Source organism: Dryas octopetala, chromosome 8 (assembly GCF_963921425.1).
Source record: "Dryas octopetala chromosome 8, drDryOcto1.1, whole genome shotgun sequence".
Taxonomy (NCBI): Eukaryota; Viridiplantae; Streptophyta; class Magnoliopsida; order Rosales; family Rosaceae; genus Dryas; species Dryas octopetala.
The window spans coordinates 5,422,249-5,440,687 of NC_141373.1; the positions used below are offsets into that span (position 1 = coordinate 5,422,249).

General features: G+C 34.8%; 2 protein-coding genes across 3 annotated transcripts; both read left to right on the forward strand.

The window, feature by feature from the left end:
* The first annotated feature begins 3,825 nt into the window (after window positions 1-3,825).
* LOC147276403 (synaptotagmin-2-like) lies at window positions 3,826-10,054 on the forward strand. Of its 2 annotated transcripts, XM_086253619.1 has the most exons (12): window positions 3,826-4,140; window positions 5,020-5,118; window positions 5,242-5,292; window positions 5,397-5,520; window positions 5,882-6,000; window positions 6,135-6,236; window positions 6,652-6,726; window positions 7,653-7,729; window positions 7,821-8,067; window positions 8,151-8,501; window positions 9,052-9,189; window positions 9,712-10,054. In XM_086253619.1, the coding sequence occupies exons 1-12, from the start codon at window positions 4,030-4,032 to the stop codon at window positions 9,841-9,843; spliced, it is 1,626 nt and encodes a 541-aa protein (XP_086109745.1). In that variant the 5' UTR covers window positions 3,826-4,029; the 3' UTR covers window positions 9,844-10,054. The 2 variants fall into 2 exon arrangements, with proteins under 2 accessions (XP_086109745.1, XP_086109746.1); XM_086253620.1 differs by lacking the exon at window positions 3,826-4,140 and having other exon boundaries at window positions 5,067-5,131.
* A 2,836-nt stretch (window positions 10,055-12,890) lies between these two features.
* On the forward strand, window positions 12,891-17,510 carry APX3 (ascorbate peroxidase 3). Its single transcript, XM_086255275.1, has 9 exons — window positions 12,891-13,133; window positions 13,389-13,513; window positions 14,091-14,140; window positions 14,321-14,386; window positions 14,478-14,526; window positions 15,371-15,453; window positions 15,551-15,630; window positions 15,729-15,831; window positions 17,087-17,510. Exons 1-9 carry the CDS (start codon window positions 13,021-13,023, stop codon window positions 17,282-17,284), a joined length of 867 nt encoding a protein of 288 aa, XP_086111401.1. The 5' UTR covers window positions 12,891-13,020; the 3' UTR covers window positions 17,285-17,510.
* Window positions 17,511-18,439: the final 929 nt, after the last annotated feature.

An 18,439-nucleotide genomic window follows, 5' to 3' on the forward strand; every position in this document is an offset into this window, starting at 1 on the left:
TCATACTTATTTCTTTATTACATTAGAAAGAATCAAATCCTTAACCTATTTTAATTCTAACCAATTTTTTAAAAAAAAAAAAAACACCTAGCCTTACTTGGAGGTGTTATCTTATACCAAACTTTCAATTTTTATGTTCTCTATTATCTCATCTCAACAACTCTCATTATTTTCGTAAGTGTTTTCAAATCTTTTTTGTTATACAAAATAAGCCAATGGGGAGGAAATTTGGAGAGTAACCCTAAATGTGAGAGAAAATACTTGCAACCATTTGAGCTATAATTCTGTAAATTGTTTAATTTAATTTTTGTTAGATTTATAGTTTGCTATTTCCATTAACATTTATAATTTTACTTTTCAGGTGGAAAAAATATAGGGTTGATCGCTTTACAAATTATAATAAAAAAATTTCACATTTAAAAAAGAGAGAAAAGAAAAAACGTGGTCCTTTCGGTGTTAGGTCGAGTCACTATAAATACCCAAATCACCATCAAGTGAATTCCGCTGTCAGTATTATGAGGCAACAAACAGTAAATGGGCCTATTTGAGGCTTAATGGGCCTATAGCTACGCACTTGGTAAGTAGTCCCTCCCATTTAAGAGTTGGTCCATACCTTAATGGTTAAGCTCTAAAGCCCACCATACATCTTTAGGAAAATTTAAAAAGTTCATATCATTATATAAGGAGGCATTTAAATTTTCAATTTTATCCTTAATTTTCACAAATGTTTCAATTTTATCATAACATAAGCCCAGGAATCAAACTAAAAATATCGAAATTATTACAAATGAATAAGTTATTTTGGTCGAAGTTACAAATAAATAAGTTATATCTAGTATAAAAAAAGTAGATAAGTTAGACTGTATGAAAACCAATTAATGCCTGTGTCAAAGGGCCAGTTTATACTAATGGCACCACTCTAACACAATATATTAGTTTAAAAAATTGATCTCTAAGATGTAAGTTTTGAATGATTTCAAACTTGTGTTCCATATTTTGGCCCTTCTAGCTCCGCTCCTGCACCCACCCACCCCGTCACCGGTCAGCCGCCAACCCCACCACCAGCGGCCGGCGACGCCTTCCTCCGTCCTCCCCCTCTCTTCCTCTAAGAATTGGTTCCTAGTGATTACATTTACACTAGTGAAACTTCTGTGCACCACTTCAGCTATCCAGAAGTAGAAAGCAGCATCAGGCCATCAGCCAACATCTCCTTGTAGCAAGCAAACCATCACATCCAAAGTTCATTTGTCATTCACGTGGGGAGCAAAGGATCTGTGGGGCATCATCTCCACAACAACAGTGTAAATAATCCATACAAAAAATATTTGACAAGCCATCGCATATTCGCATTGTCAAAAATACTTCAATTTTCTATACGTAACAATAAAAATCTCGACAACCCAATTTTTCATCCGCCATAAACCTATTAGGATAATATAATTAATTACAAATCAAGTATATTATATAAGTTTGGCAAAAAAAAAAAAAGAGAGTATATTATATAAGTATTTTATGGTTTTATGCTTACGAGGGTTGAAGTTAAACATTTGAGTTTATAGCCCATCCTTTTACAGTTTTACTATTCGATTTCGATTGCTTGTGTGAGTTGAAAATGTCCACTTTTGATGTTACAAGAACAAATCCTTAGCCCGTTCTCTAGTAAGAAAGTTACCATTTTGTCCTTGGGCGTTAAGCCCGCCAATTTGCCAAAAGAAATAAAAATTATCATTTTTTATTCAATATTGTGATACATTCAATTTCCTCCATCAAATATAGAGATCCAACCACTAGATTGTTTTTAAGTACGAAAAAAAATATTTGTTTAGTAATGTGTATATTGTTCCCTATATATTTTATTTTAATTGCTCATTAATTAAAAAATTGATTAGTAAGACATATTTTGCTTACCATGGTACTTGAAGTTCTACCATTTTCTTATTCCCACCAATCCTCGTTTAGAATGCAGGACAATACTATATGAAATAAGATTATATTTTATAGACATAATAAGATAGGTCATGACCACCTTTGAGCAAATCCTTAATTATTTGGTACTATAATTTCAAATGTAAGTTTTGTCCAAAATTCTTAATAAATCTACCAAATATAGGACAATCGACTATTGCCTATTTTAATTGTTTAGTCGTGTCCAATCCAGCTCTCCAAACAAGGAATGTCTAATCTAGGCTAAGGCCAAGTCATGGCTTGTCTCGGCCATTGCAAGGCAAGGATTATGAACAAATATAAATATAAAAAAGTATGTATAAATTCTTCTTTTGTGTTAAGAGAAATGTTGTTTGCTTTTTTCTTTATTTTGTTTTCGCATCTTTTTTTTTTTCATGTCTATTTTGTATTGTTATTTGACGTTAGAATTATACATTTTTTATTTTGAAGATTACCATTTAAAAATGATCTCTTTAAAAAATTTAATCAAATTGAAATTATTTAGTCAACTAAACAATAGTAAATAAATCATTATCAGTTCATAGATAAAAATATTTTTTGACTATTCTACAAAAAAATTATTAGCCATAAATTCAATTTAGACACATAACTATAAATGATATTTCAATGGCGTCCACGAACTTTTAAATATTTCAAATATACACCTGATTTATTATGTAAATTGAAAAATGAAATTTTGTCCATCAATTTATTGAAAGATCAGTTAAATGTCAACTTGGCTTTTGCTAACATGGATTAATTGGCGACGTGGCACGAACTCAACATACATTTCCCGCCAAATGAGCAACACATGTCTACTTGACACGGGCCCACACACTCATCATCTCTTTCCCGCTCGTCGAACGCTCTCCTGACCATTTAGTCTCAAAAAAACATTACGTTTTCCCCCAAATTCGAATATAAATCTCTCATTTGTGTTCAACGAGCGAGAAATAGATGATGAGTTTGTGAACCCGTGTTAGGGGTTAGGTAGACCTGTGTCGTTTATTTGGCGGGAAATAAGCGACACGAGTCCACTTAACCCCTGACACGAACCCACAAACTCTCACTCTCTCTATTATTATTAAATTGTGGGCCCGTATCCCTCATTTGGCGGAAAATGTTTGCTGAGATAACGCCACGTTGTCAAGTAATCCCCGTCAGCAAAAGTTAAGCTGTCATTTAACTAATCTCTCAACGAATCAATGGACATAAATTCATTTTTCAATTTAGATAATAGATCGGGTGTATATTTAAAATATTTTAAATATCATAAACTCTGTTGAAATAGCTTATATAGTTATGTGTCTAAATTAAATTTATGTCAAATTATTATATAAAACCGTAATATCACGCAAAATAATGGCGCATTCATTGTCAAGAAAACGGTGGCAAAAACTAAAAAGAACAGGCGAGGTCGCTATCTAAGCTAACACGTGACGGACGGATAAAATCAAATGGGCCCGAATCCAGTCAAACCGGAGCCCACACACGAAAGCAATCCGGCTTTCACTGGCCTGAGCTTCCGTACAGCACACCAAAAATACAACCCCACCGATCCACGTGGCGTCTCCTGGTACCGGCTTTTTGGTCACCCGCCGCCAACTCTACCCGCCAAAGGACATCCCGCCACGTGTACGAGCCCACCGCACCGTTCACGCGTCTGATCCACGCTCCGCAAATAACGAGAGAGCCTTGTAAAAAACGACGACTGACTCCATTAGAGAATCCAAATGCGTTATGCGTCTCTCTGCCTCTTCAGTTTCAAAAACTGCCAGCACCATCTGTGTTGCCCTCTCTCTCTCTCTCTCTCTCTCTCTCTCTCTCTCTCTCTCTCTCTCTCTCTCCCTCTCCCTCTCTCTCTCTCTCTCCCTCTCCCTCTCTCTCTCTTCATAGCAATCCACGAAGGACAATTAAGTCATTGCATTAATTTTCTACTCTGAATATTTATTGCTTTTTTGCTGTTTTAAGGCAACATTAGTGAGTGATCTGAAAAAAAGAAGTTGAAAATGGCCATTTTCTTGAAGATCTCAAAATAATAAGCGGTAGAGAAGAAGCGTGATTTGCGGTTGTTGATTGAGAAAAATGGGATTTTTCAGTACAATATTTGGGTTGTGTGGATTTGGAGTTGGTATATCAATTGGTCTCGTAGCTGGCTATTTCCTTTTCATCTATGTCCAATCCACAGATGTTCAGGTCCTCTCTTCCATTCTGATACAATATCACCATTATTCCTCTTATTTTGTTATAGTTTTTCTATTTCCTGTTTTGGGTTTTGGTCGTTTTAGATTAATTTAATGCATAAAAGATTTGATTTGGTTTTTTTTTTCCTTGTCAAATTATGCAAGCTTGTCAAAGGGATCGTTCCTTTTTGCCATTTTGATTTGTTGTTGATTTATTGCACATTCAACCCATAATGGATATTAAATTTAAAGGATTTTAAGGGGTAGAGAAATAAGAAATTGTTTGGAAATTATTTGGGTATATAGAGTGTGAGTGTGTGTTTTCTAGTTGTGACTTGGGAGTGATGCAGCATTGTCATCTGCATCTAGATACTGATGGAGTGGGAGACTTTTTTAGAGTCAGCTGCACAACCATGAAGCAAGCAATGTGGGTGCTTTGTGCACAACATGGTTGCAGTTATGGCAACTCACAGAGGGTTGAAGCCTTAGCACATACATGTATGCAAGTGGGTTTACTGGGAATGGGACTATGCTTAAACAAGCATGCATACTTCTTGAGCAATACATGCAGAAAAGCACGAATGCCTGCTTATTTTATAACCCTTAAATGTATCTCTGTGTAAGGACTATTTCAAGAGAAATTGAGGATAAATTATGATGGTGACAAATAGTAGGGACTTGAAATGGATGCAGATCTTTATCAAAACTACCAAAACACTAGGAAAACATGTATTTTTCTTTTAAATAACTTTTACAAGAGTAGAAGTGTAGAGAAAAAAGATCAGAAAAATGAAAAGAAGAAACAGATGTGCAGCATGTTGCATATGTTGGAAAAATATGACATCTCTATCTGCATTTGTTTGAGCCTAACTGATTGCCTTGGGTTGGGCAGAATCCTGAAATTCGTCCTTTGGTTGAGCAAGACACAGAAACATTACAGCAAATGCTTCCTGAGATACCTCTTTGGGTGAAAAATCCAGACTATGATCGTGTATGTAGCTAATGTCTGTAACTACTTTTCATTGATATCATATCTTTTATGGGTTTTATCAGTATAGTGTTTTAGCACTTATTTTATTAACTATTTTTTCTTTTTCTTTTTTGCCCTGTGAAGCTTGATTGGCTAAACAAATTTCTTGAATATATGTGGCCTTATCTCGACAAGGTGATTTATACAATCTGATTTTTATTTTTTGGAATTCTTTTTAGTTTGTTGTGTTGTTGACTTCTTGTTAATGGTTCATGGCTTTATATTTTATTCTTATGTAGGCGATCTGCAAGACTGCAAAAGATATAGCAAAGCCCATAATTGCTGAGCAAATTCCAAACTACAAGATTGAGTCTGTTGAATTTGAAAAACTGACTTTAGGTTCCTTACCACCAACTTTTCAAGGTTAGCAGACCTGTGTTTCTTCTCTAGAGTTTCTCTTTTAAACAGTGTCTCATTTGAGTTATTGGAAACTTCTAATCCCTATTTGGTAGCGTATTGTCTTCTTAAATTGTAAACCATTAGGGGATTCTCTTTTTATTTTGAGGCTAATTTATTATCGTACATCAGAGGCACCTTAGAGGTCCCTTGTTTGTTCTTAACTAACTACCTCTTTGCTTCATTACTTATAAATAATGGGAAAATGATCGACTCGATGTTTTTGTATTTTTTTGGACTGGTGTCTGCCTTGGATATATATATGTGTGCATGATGTAGTTTCAGAACATTGCATTCAATTTTTTTCTCCAAATAATATTGTTTTTAGGTATGAAAGTTTATGTCACTGATGAGAAGGAGTTGATTATGGAACCCTCCATAAAGTGGGCTGCAAATCCTAATATCCTTGTTGCTGCAAAAGCATTTGGATTGAAAGCAACTGTTCAGGTTTTCTTTTCTACTGTGCTAGGAAAATGTTCTACTGTTAGTTTATTTGTTTCAATGTGTGTGTGTGTGTGTGTGAGAGAGAGAGAGAGAGTTAGAATTACTTGTGTTAATACTTTATGTCCGGTTCATTTCAGGTGGTGGACTTGCAAGTTTTTGCTGCACCACGTATTACTTTGAAGCCCTTGGTTCCAAGCTTTCCATGTTTTGCCCAAATCAATGTGTCTCTCATGGACAAGGTTTGCGTGTGTAAAATAATTATTTAATAATGATATCTTACTGATATTTTGGGTATTGATAACATGAATGTATTTGTGTATATATATTTTATATTTTATTCAAGGAAGTTCATCATTATTTTCTATGACAATTTATGTGCTCAAGCTGGTCCTGGGGAGTTGGATCATCTTGTTGGTTTTGGAACCTTTTAGTTGATGGCTACAGAATTGTACCACAGCTAAATAATGTTGTTTTTATACTTTTGGAGCCTCCATATCTTACAATTTTTAAACACACATTTAAAATCTATTTTTGGAAATCCAGATTAATTCTAGTAATGTATGTTCAGGATTGTCTTTCATCAGGAATATTCTTATACCTTTTACTAGTAACTCTTTAATCTTCTCTTTTGATTATATTTCTTTGGTTTTGCAGCCTTATGTTGATTTTGGATTGAAGCTTATAGGGGCTGACCTTATGTCAATACCTGGCCTTTACAGATTTGTCCAGGTAGAATGTGTTGCCCTGTCCCATTGAAAAGTTATTTTTCCACTTGTTAAGCTTAAAGGATTATACAGTTTCTAGCTTGGAATCTGATTGAGTGATCATAATTATATTACCTTGGTATCCGCACACAAGATAACTGTTTTTCTGATCATGAGGCTATGCAAACTGGATTCTGCTTCTCTCTCTCCAACCATCCTTTACTAGCTTTTATGAAAACATTTGTGGGTTACATTGCAGTTCATTTTATAGTGTTACTATATTAGTGTGTCATCAACTCATTATAGTTGTTGGACAACTACAGAGAAATGATCTCACAATTTATTTGGTGCAACATGTACGAGATTTAATATTGTCTGCTAGCATAAGTTTAATGATTTGAGTACATGCAACTGATGAATGCAGTATATGATTATACATTCAAGTGTCGAATAGAATGTCTTAAGATGTCAGAGGCTTGGAGTTGAATGATCTGTATTTGAGGGGTAAATACATTTTTAAGACTGCCATTTGCTAGAAACATTTTATGCATATGCATCTTCTTCTCCGACTTTTGGACAGGGACCTTATAACTGGCTTTATTGGAAAAGTTCCATTTGATTATAATTGAAGCCATTTTCTGAAGTAAAGGGGTGTTACTAGAAACTACAATGATGTTTCTCTTTTGAGGGTTTCTCGGCTATATGTATGCACATACAAACATGTTTATATGTTATTTAGATTGATCAGTAAGTAGATTATGGAAAGTTTAGGGTTGCTCTATTTCTCATATCTTGTGACCCCTCCATTTGTGGTGGAAGTTGAATGGTTCGGTGTATTATTCTGTATTTCGTTGTTTGTGCTGATTTCAAAGAAACCTTTTCCTTGCTGTTCTGTTATGTATCAGTTTTGTAATATTGGTTTTAACTGAGTTAGAAAGGGTTTTCCTACAGGAGCTTATCAAAGATCAGGTTGCTAACATGTATCTCTGGCCCAAAACTCTTGAAGTACCAATAATGGACGCTTCAAAGTATGTTTCTGCATTCATCTGAAATTTAGTGTGACTAATACTTTTTGTTTTTTTGTAATTTTTGGCTGACAAAATTGCTTGCACTTTGCAGAGCCTTTAATAGGCCTGTAGGAATTCTCAATGTGAAGGTTCTGAGGGCAACAAAGTTAAAAAAGAAGGATCTTCTTGGTGCTTCGGACCCTTATGTAAAACTAAAGCTCACTGAGGACAACCTTCCATCAAAGAAGACCACGGTCAAGCACAAGAACCTGAACCCTGAATGGAATGAAGAATTCAACTTGGTTGTCAAAGATCCACAATCTCAGGCTATGGAATTTCTTGTTTATGACTGGGAGAAGGTATATTATTCTAGTTTTCCTTTCAGAAGTCATATTTTATGTTTTGATTATGTATATCTGAAGCATTTTTTCCCTTCTTTTAGGTTGGCAAACATGAAAAAATGGGTATGAATGTAGTACCTTTGAAAGACCTACCCCATGATGAGCCAAAAGTTTTGACTCTCGAGCTCCTAAAAAATATGGACTCCAATGATGCTCAAAATGAGAAGAACCGTGGGCAGCTTGAAGTGGAATTGACTTATAAACCTTTTAAAGAGGAGGACTTGCCAAAAGGGTTTGAAGAAACTTCAGAAGTACAGAAGGCTCCTGATGGAACGCCACCTGGTGGAGGTTTGCTTGTTGTCATAGTTCATGAAGCTCAAGATCTTGAAGGAAAGCACCATTGTAATCCACACGTGCGACTTATTTTCAAAGGGGAGGAAAGAAGGACCAAGGTATGGGTGTTTTGGGAACATTTGAAAATTTAAATCCTGACATTTGTTAAAAACTTCTAAGGTATCCTGGTTTTGATTCTGCTCTTGCAGCCTGCTATATTCTTACGATGTATGCCTGATTTGTGCAATATTCAGCTTTTAATATTACGATGTGTACCTTTCTGTAGATTTTTTATAACCAATATTACATTACATGCCTCTTTTTAAATTTGGGTAGTTTGTGTTATCATTCAAAGTTACATCGGGAGACTATATGCCTAATATTGCATTGATCATTTTGTTCTTCAAAAGAAGAGAAGGGACAAAAGATTATATCAATTAGATGAGATTATCAAATGTTCAAGTTAGAAAGGCTGCACACACACACACACACTGAAGAGGATGTATGCATCTTTGTTCTTCACTTGAACAGTGAAATTAGAAAAATTTTATTCCCCAAATTGTCTGTCTTGTTTTAAAAAATGGAGTTGTAGAAACTGTCAGATGTTCTGAGATTCTAAGATTGTCTGTTACGTGGTTTAAGTTTATTGATGTTCTATTGATTGTACAGCACATGAAGAAGAGTAGAGATCCAAGATGGGAAGAGGATTTTCAATTTATGCTTGAAGAACCTCCCACTAATGACAAACTACATGTTGAGGTTGTCAGCACCTCATCAAGGATGGGCGGGGGCCTGCTGCATGGAAAGGTGCGGATCACATAACTTTTTTTATACTATGTAATAAGGTGGACAAGTATCATGGATTCTATTGTATATAGTTGCTAGGACTAGCATGCTGCATTTTGGTTTATCTGATAGTATGCAACTATTACAGTTACCGTACCCTGTTTCTCCTTTTGCATAAAACTTCATGTAACTATATTCATGTTGATAACCTTTAGAATAACTTTACAGTAGAAAGCAAATCATAGTACACTATCATTGTGCTTCTAATGCCCGATTAGCGTCCCTTTTTGGAAACATTTGCTGTATTGGCTGTTTTACAAGATGAAATGCTTGGGATTCATTTTTGAAAGCAGATGCTAAATTGCTTTCGAATATGGTTATTATGGGTTGTTGCTGACAAAGCGACAATTATTGAAAATAGTATCTTGTTTTGCACTCAGCTTCCTGTCTAAATTACTTGTATTCTGGATGTTGTGAAATTCTATCACATCCTTGTTTTGTTGTTGTATAAATGATTGAAACCATCTTTTCTTTTGTGATCAGGAATCTCTGGGTTATGTCCAAATCAATCTTTCTGATGTTGTTTCCAACAAAAGAATCAACCAGAAGTACCATCTTATAGACTCAAAGAATGGACAGATCCAGCTCGAGCTGCAATGGAGAAGTGCTTCATAAGCTCAAAGTTTTTTTTTTTTTGTTTCTTTTTTCATAACTGTGCTGGTAATGAAATTCTGAACAAGAATGAGTCTAGCATACCACTCGAGATAAAATGTCCTCTTTTTCTCGTCTTCATACTATATCCATTTTTGACCAAAAAGGGAAACTACATGGATTTGTTTTTTCTTCATGTACATGCCTTGGTATATTGATTATTGGGTTTCGTTGCTTGTAATTTAGCTTCGGTTTGCTTGGTTTCTGAGTAAAATCAAAAAACAAAAAACTAAGAAAAAGTGGGGGAAGGATTTGCAGACAGGGTTGCCTAATTGTTGAAATAAACCCTAATCTAATTTCTAATCTCACTTGGAACAATATATTTTCAATAAACATTTAAAATGATGATCCTTTAATCAAACGGATAAATGATTTTCGATTTAGTTAATTTTTTTGCAAAGATAATTCTTCAAGGGGGGGCTAAAATGAAGATGTGGAGTGGGTTCATGAGAGATTCCTTATTTGCCCTTAAATCTTTCTATTCAACCCAATTTCAGGTGTCCAACACCAACTTCCAGCCTTGAGAACAGTTCCAGGTTTCCAAGAGTATGTAAAAACCACAAAATACGGTGCAATGAAGTTCTGTGATCATTTGGCGTTATCTAGCTCAGATATTAATTCAGAACATTGTATGGTAGCAGCACTTTTTGATGATGTATTAGGATCAAAGACCAGAAATTAATATCTGAGCTAGCTACAGTGGATAGGCCAGTTTCTTTGAAATGTCAAGGTTGGGAACTGTACCTATGGATTGCTACAACACTGGATATGGGAGGAATGTGGTTCACTACTTCACTCTCTTTTTCATATTTTGTTCTGGTGATTCTGAACTTCTTCATTAATTGAGAATTGAAAGTTTCATGGATTAATGGCATTGTTGATACAGATTGAAACAGAGTATGCTAAGGAAACTGCTCAGCTTAAACCCCCACATAGATTTGTGCCATGGGTGGTTGGCAATATTAATCAACCACTTCAAGGGGTTGGTCACTAATTAGCAATCAATCAAACACCTTTGGGTTCTCTTATTTTCCTTTCTTTTTTGATCCCCTCATTACCAATCTTCTGTATGTAGGACTTCCAAAGTTTCATGGCCTATCTATGCAAGGCTTCCAAAACCAAACCCCAAGAAGCGTGCAGATCACTTCCTTGTAAAATTGAATCAACTGGGAAAGAAAATTTGGTTCCTCAAGTTTTCCATGCATCATAAGCACTAGCAGAGACAAGAGGACCTATCAAGGTCTTCTCTAATTTTGGGGTTAAAAAGAAAAAGAAAAAGAACTGATATAGCAATATAGCATGCATGGTATTTTGGCCCAATTTCAAAGGAAGTGCTAACCTAGTTTCTTCAAAATTGGATAATGGCAATTAATAACAGTAATTGTTATGTTATAACACAAGTGAATGTGACTTTATAAGTTTAAATTGTGTGTTTTATATTGGTTTTATTAGTTTTTGACATGTTTATGTAAGAAAAGACATAAAAGTATATCTATAAGTATTATTTTTGTGCAGTTCAAATAGCCACTGTTGTACCGTGACAATAATTGCCAATGTTAGATAGTGAAAATTGCTAAACACTTGGTAGGTTTCGTGTTGCGCACATTTTATTAAAGTGGACCGGAATGAGATTTACTGTAGCATGTGAGCTGAGTTATCAATCTTATTTTCCAAGTGGACTTAAAAATAAAAAAAAACCCTAAAATTATTTACTTTATTTTTAAAACTTAAAATTTACTTTAATATAGAAAGCACATAATTAATATTTTTTCTAAGTGAATTCTTCCAATAATAGTAATAGATATTGTAATAGGCTTAATTATCGATTTACCATCCAAAACTGTAACTCATTCTCGCTTTATCACCTGAAAGTTTTTTTGTCCTAGATTACCACCTGTAACTTACATCTGTATCCCATTTTACCTTGTTCCGTCAATAATTCCGTTAAAAATAATAACTTGGCCGTTAATGCTGACGTGGCGTGCTAGATGTGCGCCACATGTCACATCTTTTCTATTATTTTCAGATTTTTTTATTCCTATATTTTTATAAACTTTGAAAATTAATTAAAAATAGCTCCAAACCCAGAAAAATACACACTAAATTTTCTGCGGACTCGTCTTGACTAGCACTAATTTAATATAAGGTTAAATTACCAATTTGCTTTCTAAAAATTTCCAAAAAAATTAGAAAGTCCAAATTTATTTCTAAAAAATTAAAATAAATTTTCCTCTATTAAATAAATTCTAGAATTTTTCACAAACTCTTGGAAAAATTCTCAAAAATATTTTGAAAATTACCAAAAGCCTGTTTTAGAGAATTATTTCGAAACTTTACGGAAATTATAGAATTTTTCTAAAATTTATTTTATAGGGAAATTTATTTTCCTCTAAGCCTGAGAGGTCTTTTGGGTAGCAAGTGTTCACGAGAAAGGTATTGTTAGTTTTTAAAAGATTAACGATGCAAATTTCATATTTTTTGGAGTTCGGGAGATTATCCTATGAATTTCCAAAGAGTCTAGAGTATTTTAATTTTCTAGAAATAAATTTGGACTTTCCAAATTTTCTGAAAATTTTTAGTGGGAAAATTAGTATTTTGACTCCATAGTAAATTAGTACTAGTCAAGACAAGTCAGTAGGAATTTTGCGTGTATTTTTCTAAGTTCGGAGGTATTTTTAATTAATTTTCAAAGTTTATAAAAATAGAAAAATAAAAAAATCAGAAAATATAAGAAAAGATGTGACATGTAGAACATATCAAGCGCGCCACGTCAGCATTAACGGCCATGTCATCATTTTTAACGGAATTGTTGACGGAACAAGATAAAATGAGACACGGATATAAGTTACATGTGGTAATCTGGGACAAAAACTCAGATGGTAAAATGAGAATGAGTTACAGTTTTGGGTGGTAAATCGATGATTAAATAAAACAAAACAAAAATAAGGAAGACCAATTTTTTATTTTTTAGAAGGATGAAAATCCAAATTGTGGAGCGCGTGTGAGCACGGCTCTTGAGTCCGTCGGACTTAAAGCTGAGGCTTATAGAGAGGCGCCATTGGTCCTTCTTCGCTCTCACTCTCTTCGTTTCCTCTTTGCTCCGAGTCGCAGTTGCAGTGACTCAGTAAGTTCCGGGTTTCGATGGCTGCACCGGTCGTTGACAAAGATTACCTCAAAGAAGTCGACAAGGCTCGTCGTGATCTCCGCGCTCTCATTTCCAGCAGAAGCTGCGCTCCGATCATGCTCCGATTGGCGTATGCTCTCTCTCTCTCTCTCTCTCCGGTGTTTTTTTCCCGAGAAAATTTGGGATAAAAGACAAACCAAAGGAAACGACACTAAGATTTAGTTTTGTTTTCATTTTGTGTGTTTTCTCAGTAGCCAAACAGAACTGTCACTCACTCTTTCATACTTACGCATTGACCTTTTATTTTCTTATTTACAATTTCGCATGTCATTGTTTGTATGGATTTTGTTGAAATTGTAATACTCTGTGAGATGTGAGTTTCTAGGTGGCACGATGCTGGCACCTACGATGCAAAGACAAAGACGGGTGGGCCTAATGGGTCGATTAGGAACGAGGAAGAGTTCACTCACGGTTCCAATAGCGGCTTGAAGAAAGCTATTGATTTTTGCGGTATGCTTGTGTTGTTTTATATCATCAATCTTTATTCGATTTATTAAACTTAGTCTTGTAATTGTAACAAAAGTACATATTTAAAAAAGGCAATTATGTATATGAGAAGTGAAAACTATGATAATTGTTATGTTTCTTGTGTGCTAATGTGCTATAATTGTATATAGGTTTAATTGGTTCATTGGGTTGGTAGTGTATTTGTGACCTGGAGGAGCATATTCTTTCTTATGAAGTTTAGATGGTTTTACTATCTTGTATATGCAACTGAGAGGACTCCCAGTGTGCTTAGTTAGGTTAGCTTCAGACCCTTATTTCTAAACAGAGCAATGGAACTATAATGAAACCGCACATGAGCACGCCTGTATTACAGGTGTCAATGTGCTGCATATTAGGTTGCCTCCAAGGTGCCATACATTTGCCAATATTTATGTAACAAAAGTACTATGCTGATGGCTTTATGCAAGATATTATGATCGCTGATTACAAAGACTAACTACAATTACTGCATTTGAGAGTCAATTTTCTCATTCCATTCTTCTTTATGTAATTTTGACGGGGGCTTCTCTTCTGATTTCAGAGGAAGTGAAGTCTAAGCATCCAAGGATTACATATGCAGACTTATACCAGGTGATTATACTTTTTGCAAGAGTTACTTTGCCTGTAATATATTTTTAGTTACATTAAATTATTTGCAAATGAGGAGATTTTACAAATGATCTTCAAAGTTTTTTCCTTAACTTTGTTGGACATAGCATGAATTGTTTAATGAAGATATTGATTAAGGGACCCAATTACTTGTATTTTCAGCTTGCGGGTGTTGTCGCAGTTGAGGTCACTGGAGGTCCCACCATTGAATTTTCTCCTGGCAGGAAGGTATGTTGTGGTAACTTATTTCAGGAAACATAGCTGGTCTCCTTATCATTTCTTTTCAAGTTTTCATCTACTTTTTTGTTGTTTTTCTTAGGATTCAAAAATTTCTCCTAAGGAAGGACGACTTCCAGATGCTAAACAAGGTCAGTTCCAATACCTAAGATATCTTTTGCAAGTTTTATTCACCCTATCTAAATATATTTGTATTCTGGTTTGTTTTATACTAGCGTCTTGATTGGACAATAACTAAAGAATGTTAGGAATTTTCAGATTGGAGGTTTTGGAATTTTGATAGCATGATTTTCCATGTACTATAAATTTAATTATAGCTGGAGGGCATGCGTTGAATAGTGAGGTTATCTATATTGTTTTCTAAATTTGTGGAGAGTACTTCCATGGGTATAGAGTGGCAGCATAATTCTCTTGTAAGGCACAAAGTTTATTGGCCATGAGTTATCTTGTTCAATTTGTTACTTCTTATAATTGTTTTACTTTTAGTGGTTCATGTACCACAAACTTATAACAGTCAGACGTATTTGTTAAGCAATTTTCCATCCGTGTCAGAACATGTCATTTGTGTACATGACCACATTTTATAGTTCTAGGTTTTGGTCATGAGGTGTTTGTGCAAATAGTTCTAGTCATTCACATGCTTAGATTCTTTGTAGAACTTAATAAAGCTAATTTCTGAATGTAGCTGTTGCACTACGAGGCCTTCTGACTCTTTTTCTAATATTATTTGTTTATTGTTGTCACACTACTGTAATTTCTTTTAGGAAGTAAAGCTTTTTCATCCTTTATAATATAATTTGAAAGATACTTTATAAGAAATATTTTTGAAGATGTGGGATTGCTTTTTTTTTTTTTTTTTTTTTAACCCATGGCATTGCTATAAGCTACTATGTTAAAACTCAACCCTCTCTCCCCTCCCCTCTCTTCTAGCTTTCATTGCATTTCTTGTCGGTGATTTTGGTCTTTCGGTAATAGGTGCACAACATCTGAAAGACATATTCCACCGAATGGGGCTTTCTAACAAGGATATTGTTGCATTGTCTGGGGGTCATACACTGGTAATTCTTTCTTCTTGTTTGCATTTATATATGGCCTTCATTGCTATTTCTATTAGATAGACATGTTTACTCTGTGTCTTTTGCTATGGTCTTATAGGGAAGGGCACATCCAGAGAGATCTGGTTTTGATGGTCCATGGACTAGGGAACCTCTGAAATTTGATAACTCATACTTTGTGTAAGATTTAGATGGGTGTACAAATTTGGTCATTTTATGTCATTATGCATGCACGTCTGTGGTTATGAACATGCGGTTGTACTCGTTGTTGGTACCAGGGAACTGCTGAAAGGGGAATCAGAGGGGCTGTTGAGACTTCCAACAGATACAGCTTTAATGGATGATCCTGAGTTTCGTAAATATGTTGAGCTGTATGCAAAGGTAATTTGGGCTTGTTTCAGTTCTATTTTGGTAAAAAATCTTGGTTAATTTACAGACTTGTTGTTGTAGAAGTTGGTACTGTCTTTACAAATGTGGCTTATCCATGGCCTGTGCGAAATCTGATATACCCTAACCTGCCAACCCCTTGGAAATTGGTAGAATTATATTGAGCTATTTATAAGGTGGCTGACTTCTTATAATCAGCTTATAAGTTGTAAACAATACTATAAAACAGGTTTAGTCTGGATTAAAAGCTTTTGCTTTCACCTACACAGAGTGGAGCCTACTCAAGTTTAAAATCTCTCCCTTTTTTTTTTTTTTTTTTTCTCCTGACACGTGAGTTTTGCTTTGACATAAAATTGATGACATTGAGTTAGTTATTAGTGAAATCAATTTGGTCTGAGTTTTGGTCTGACTTGACCTTAACCAATACTGGATTGGAATGGCCTCATTGCTCCACAATGCAGTAACAAAGCACCTCTTGAGGTGATCGTGGCCACTTCATAGCTGAGGCTAATATGGTTAAGTTCCACACTTGCTATGGTTCTTGGACAGGACCATTTGTGGCAAAATACAAAACTCACAATGTGGTGCTTTGTTGGAATTGATTGAACTTTGTTAGACTGAGGTGCTTAGCTAGGTATGGACATGGGTGGGTTCGGGGCCCTGCCCCAAACAGCAGGGTGACTTATGGAGATGAGAATTAAAATTAAAGCCAGAGGCAGGATGCGGATGCCATTGTCTTATGCTGTTCGGTCCACTTCGCATATGTTTATAGTATTGTAATACATATTATTTGGTTTTGTTTTTTATTTTTAGATTTGACATCTAATTTAATATCAGTTGTGCCAAATTTCAATGTTTATAAACTTTATATGTGATCATCTTAGCTTAACATTTTATTTGGACCATTTGGACTAATATTTTTATTTGTTTAAATTTTAAGCAAAAAATTGTTAAGTCTTTTAGCTAAGCTAATATGAAAAAGAAAGGTGGTAGGACAGAACATTCAAGGATGGGGTGTAAAAAAAAGACCCATAATGTGGGTGGGAATTTACCTTGAAGCGGGACACAGGGCAGGGATGGGTTGAAGAATTTTTAGGGCAAGGCAGGGACGGTACATGTGATCCTGACCCGGTTACATCTCGTGCCCATTTTATGCTTAACCTTAATGCTTTTTAATATAAGTTATACATGCCAATTTATTTTTGCTGTTTTTTTCTCTCTTACTTTTGTTAAATTTGGCATATGGCAGGATGAGGACACATTTTTCAGAGATTATGCTGAATCACATAAGAAACTTTCAGAGCGTGGGTTTACTCCAAGTTCCTCTCCCTCAAAGATAATTGTCGCGGACAGCACCATACTAGCACATGGCGCAGTTGGAGTTGCAGTTGCTGCTGTTGTTGTGACCCTGGGCTACTTGTATGAAGTTCGCAAAAGATTGAAGTAGACTTGCTTGGCTGATAACTTTTGATCTATTATGAATAAGTTACTTTGATCACTATTGTACCTTCTTTTTTTTGTGGTTCAATGATGAGGTTTGTACTTAATCTGTATCTGATAAAAATAATTAGCAGAGGCCTTATTTCTGCTTGGCAGCTTAGAATGGCTAGTAGAAACGTACAAGTGAACTTATTGATTTTGAAGTAAATAATATAATGCACAACTGACATAAACTTGCTAGATAATTGACATGTTCTGATGTTAGACTGTGTATTAGACTATACATTCAAACAAGATTTTACTTGATTGATGTTTGAAAGTCTAAAAAACATTACATATCAGACTGCCTGATAATAAAATTTCCGCCCTTGTAGTTACTTATTTCTGCTCTCTTGAAAGTTTTACTTGTAGACTTGAATACACGTCATCGTAAAGAAGAAGACATGCTCTAAGCATGGATGCATATGGGGCTTGTGCAGAAAAAGACATTTTTCTCTATGCATTGTTCACCAGTTTTGTTTCTCTCAGTAATCTCTCCCTCTCTCTCTCTCTCTTTTTATTAGCTATTAACAGCGCAGTTGGTGCACCAGATTTACGAGAAATTATTCTATATAATCGATATATTGACACGTGGTATAACTAGTATGTGTTTTAATATAAGTACATGTTATTAATAATATACCTACTAATATAAACACATTGTCTAATAATACCCTTACATTTTATATTGGTTATATCACGTGACAGTATATCGATTATACTCTATAATTTTCTAAATTTACAACCATTTTACCTTGTAGACTAGTATGAATTGATGTACTAGAGATCTTTACTATCCCTAATATATGACTTAAACTACTTCACTCTGGTTGTTATTCTTTTTAGACCCATTTTCTATGCCATTTATGTGCTTACCTATCTTGCTTAAAACAAAGTAAATTCCCAAAAACATGGTCAGATGGTGATATAAGATTGTACATGGTGTATCCCATAATTTGCGTAGGAAATAAAAGAAAAGGAAAAAAAAAAAAGAGAGATATATTGTCTATATCAAAATGGGTACCAAAATACTAGGAGGGAGTAATTAGGAGTTAGCCATTTCTGAAGCTTTATCCACCATGTGGGTCATTGAAAATAGACCCTGCTCTTAAGGTTCAGAGAG

Coding starts and splice junctions, on each gene's coding strand:
- LOC147276403 (XM_086253619.1), top strand. CDS start 4,030: ATGGGATTTTTCAGTACAATATTTGGGTTGTGTGGATTTGGAGTTGGT. Junction 6,001..6,134: donor GATTGAAAGCAACTGTTCAG/GTTTTCTTTTCT, acceptor GGTTCATTTCAG/GTGGTGGACTTGCAAGTTTT. Junction 8,502..9,051: donor GGGAGGAAAGAAGGACCAAG/GTATGGGTGTTT, acceptor TTGATTGTACAG/CACATGAAGAAGAGTAGAGA.
- APX3 (XM_086255275.1), top strand. CDS start 13,021: ATGGCTGCACCGGTCGTTGACAAAGATTACCTCAAAGAAGTCGACAAG. Junction 13,514..14,090: donor GAAAGCTATTGATTTTTGCG/GTATGCTTGTGT, acceptor TTCTGATTTCAG/AGGAAGTGAAGTCTAAGCAT. Junction 15,454..15,550: donor TGTCTGGGGGTCATACACTG/GTAATTCTTTCT, acceptor ATGGTCTTATAG/GGAAGGGCACATCCAGAGAG.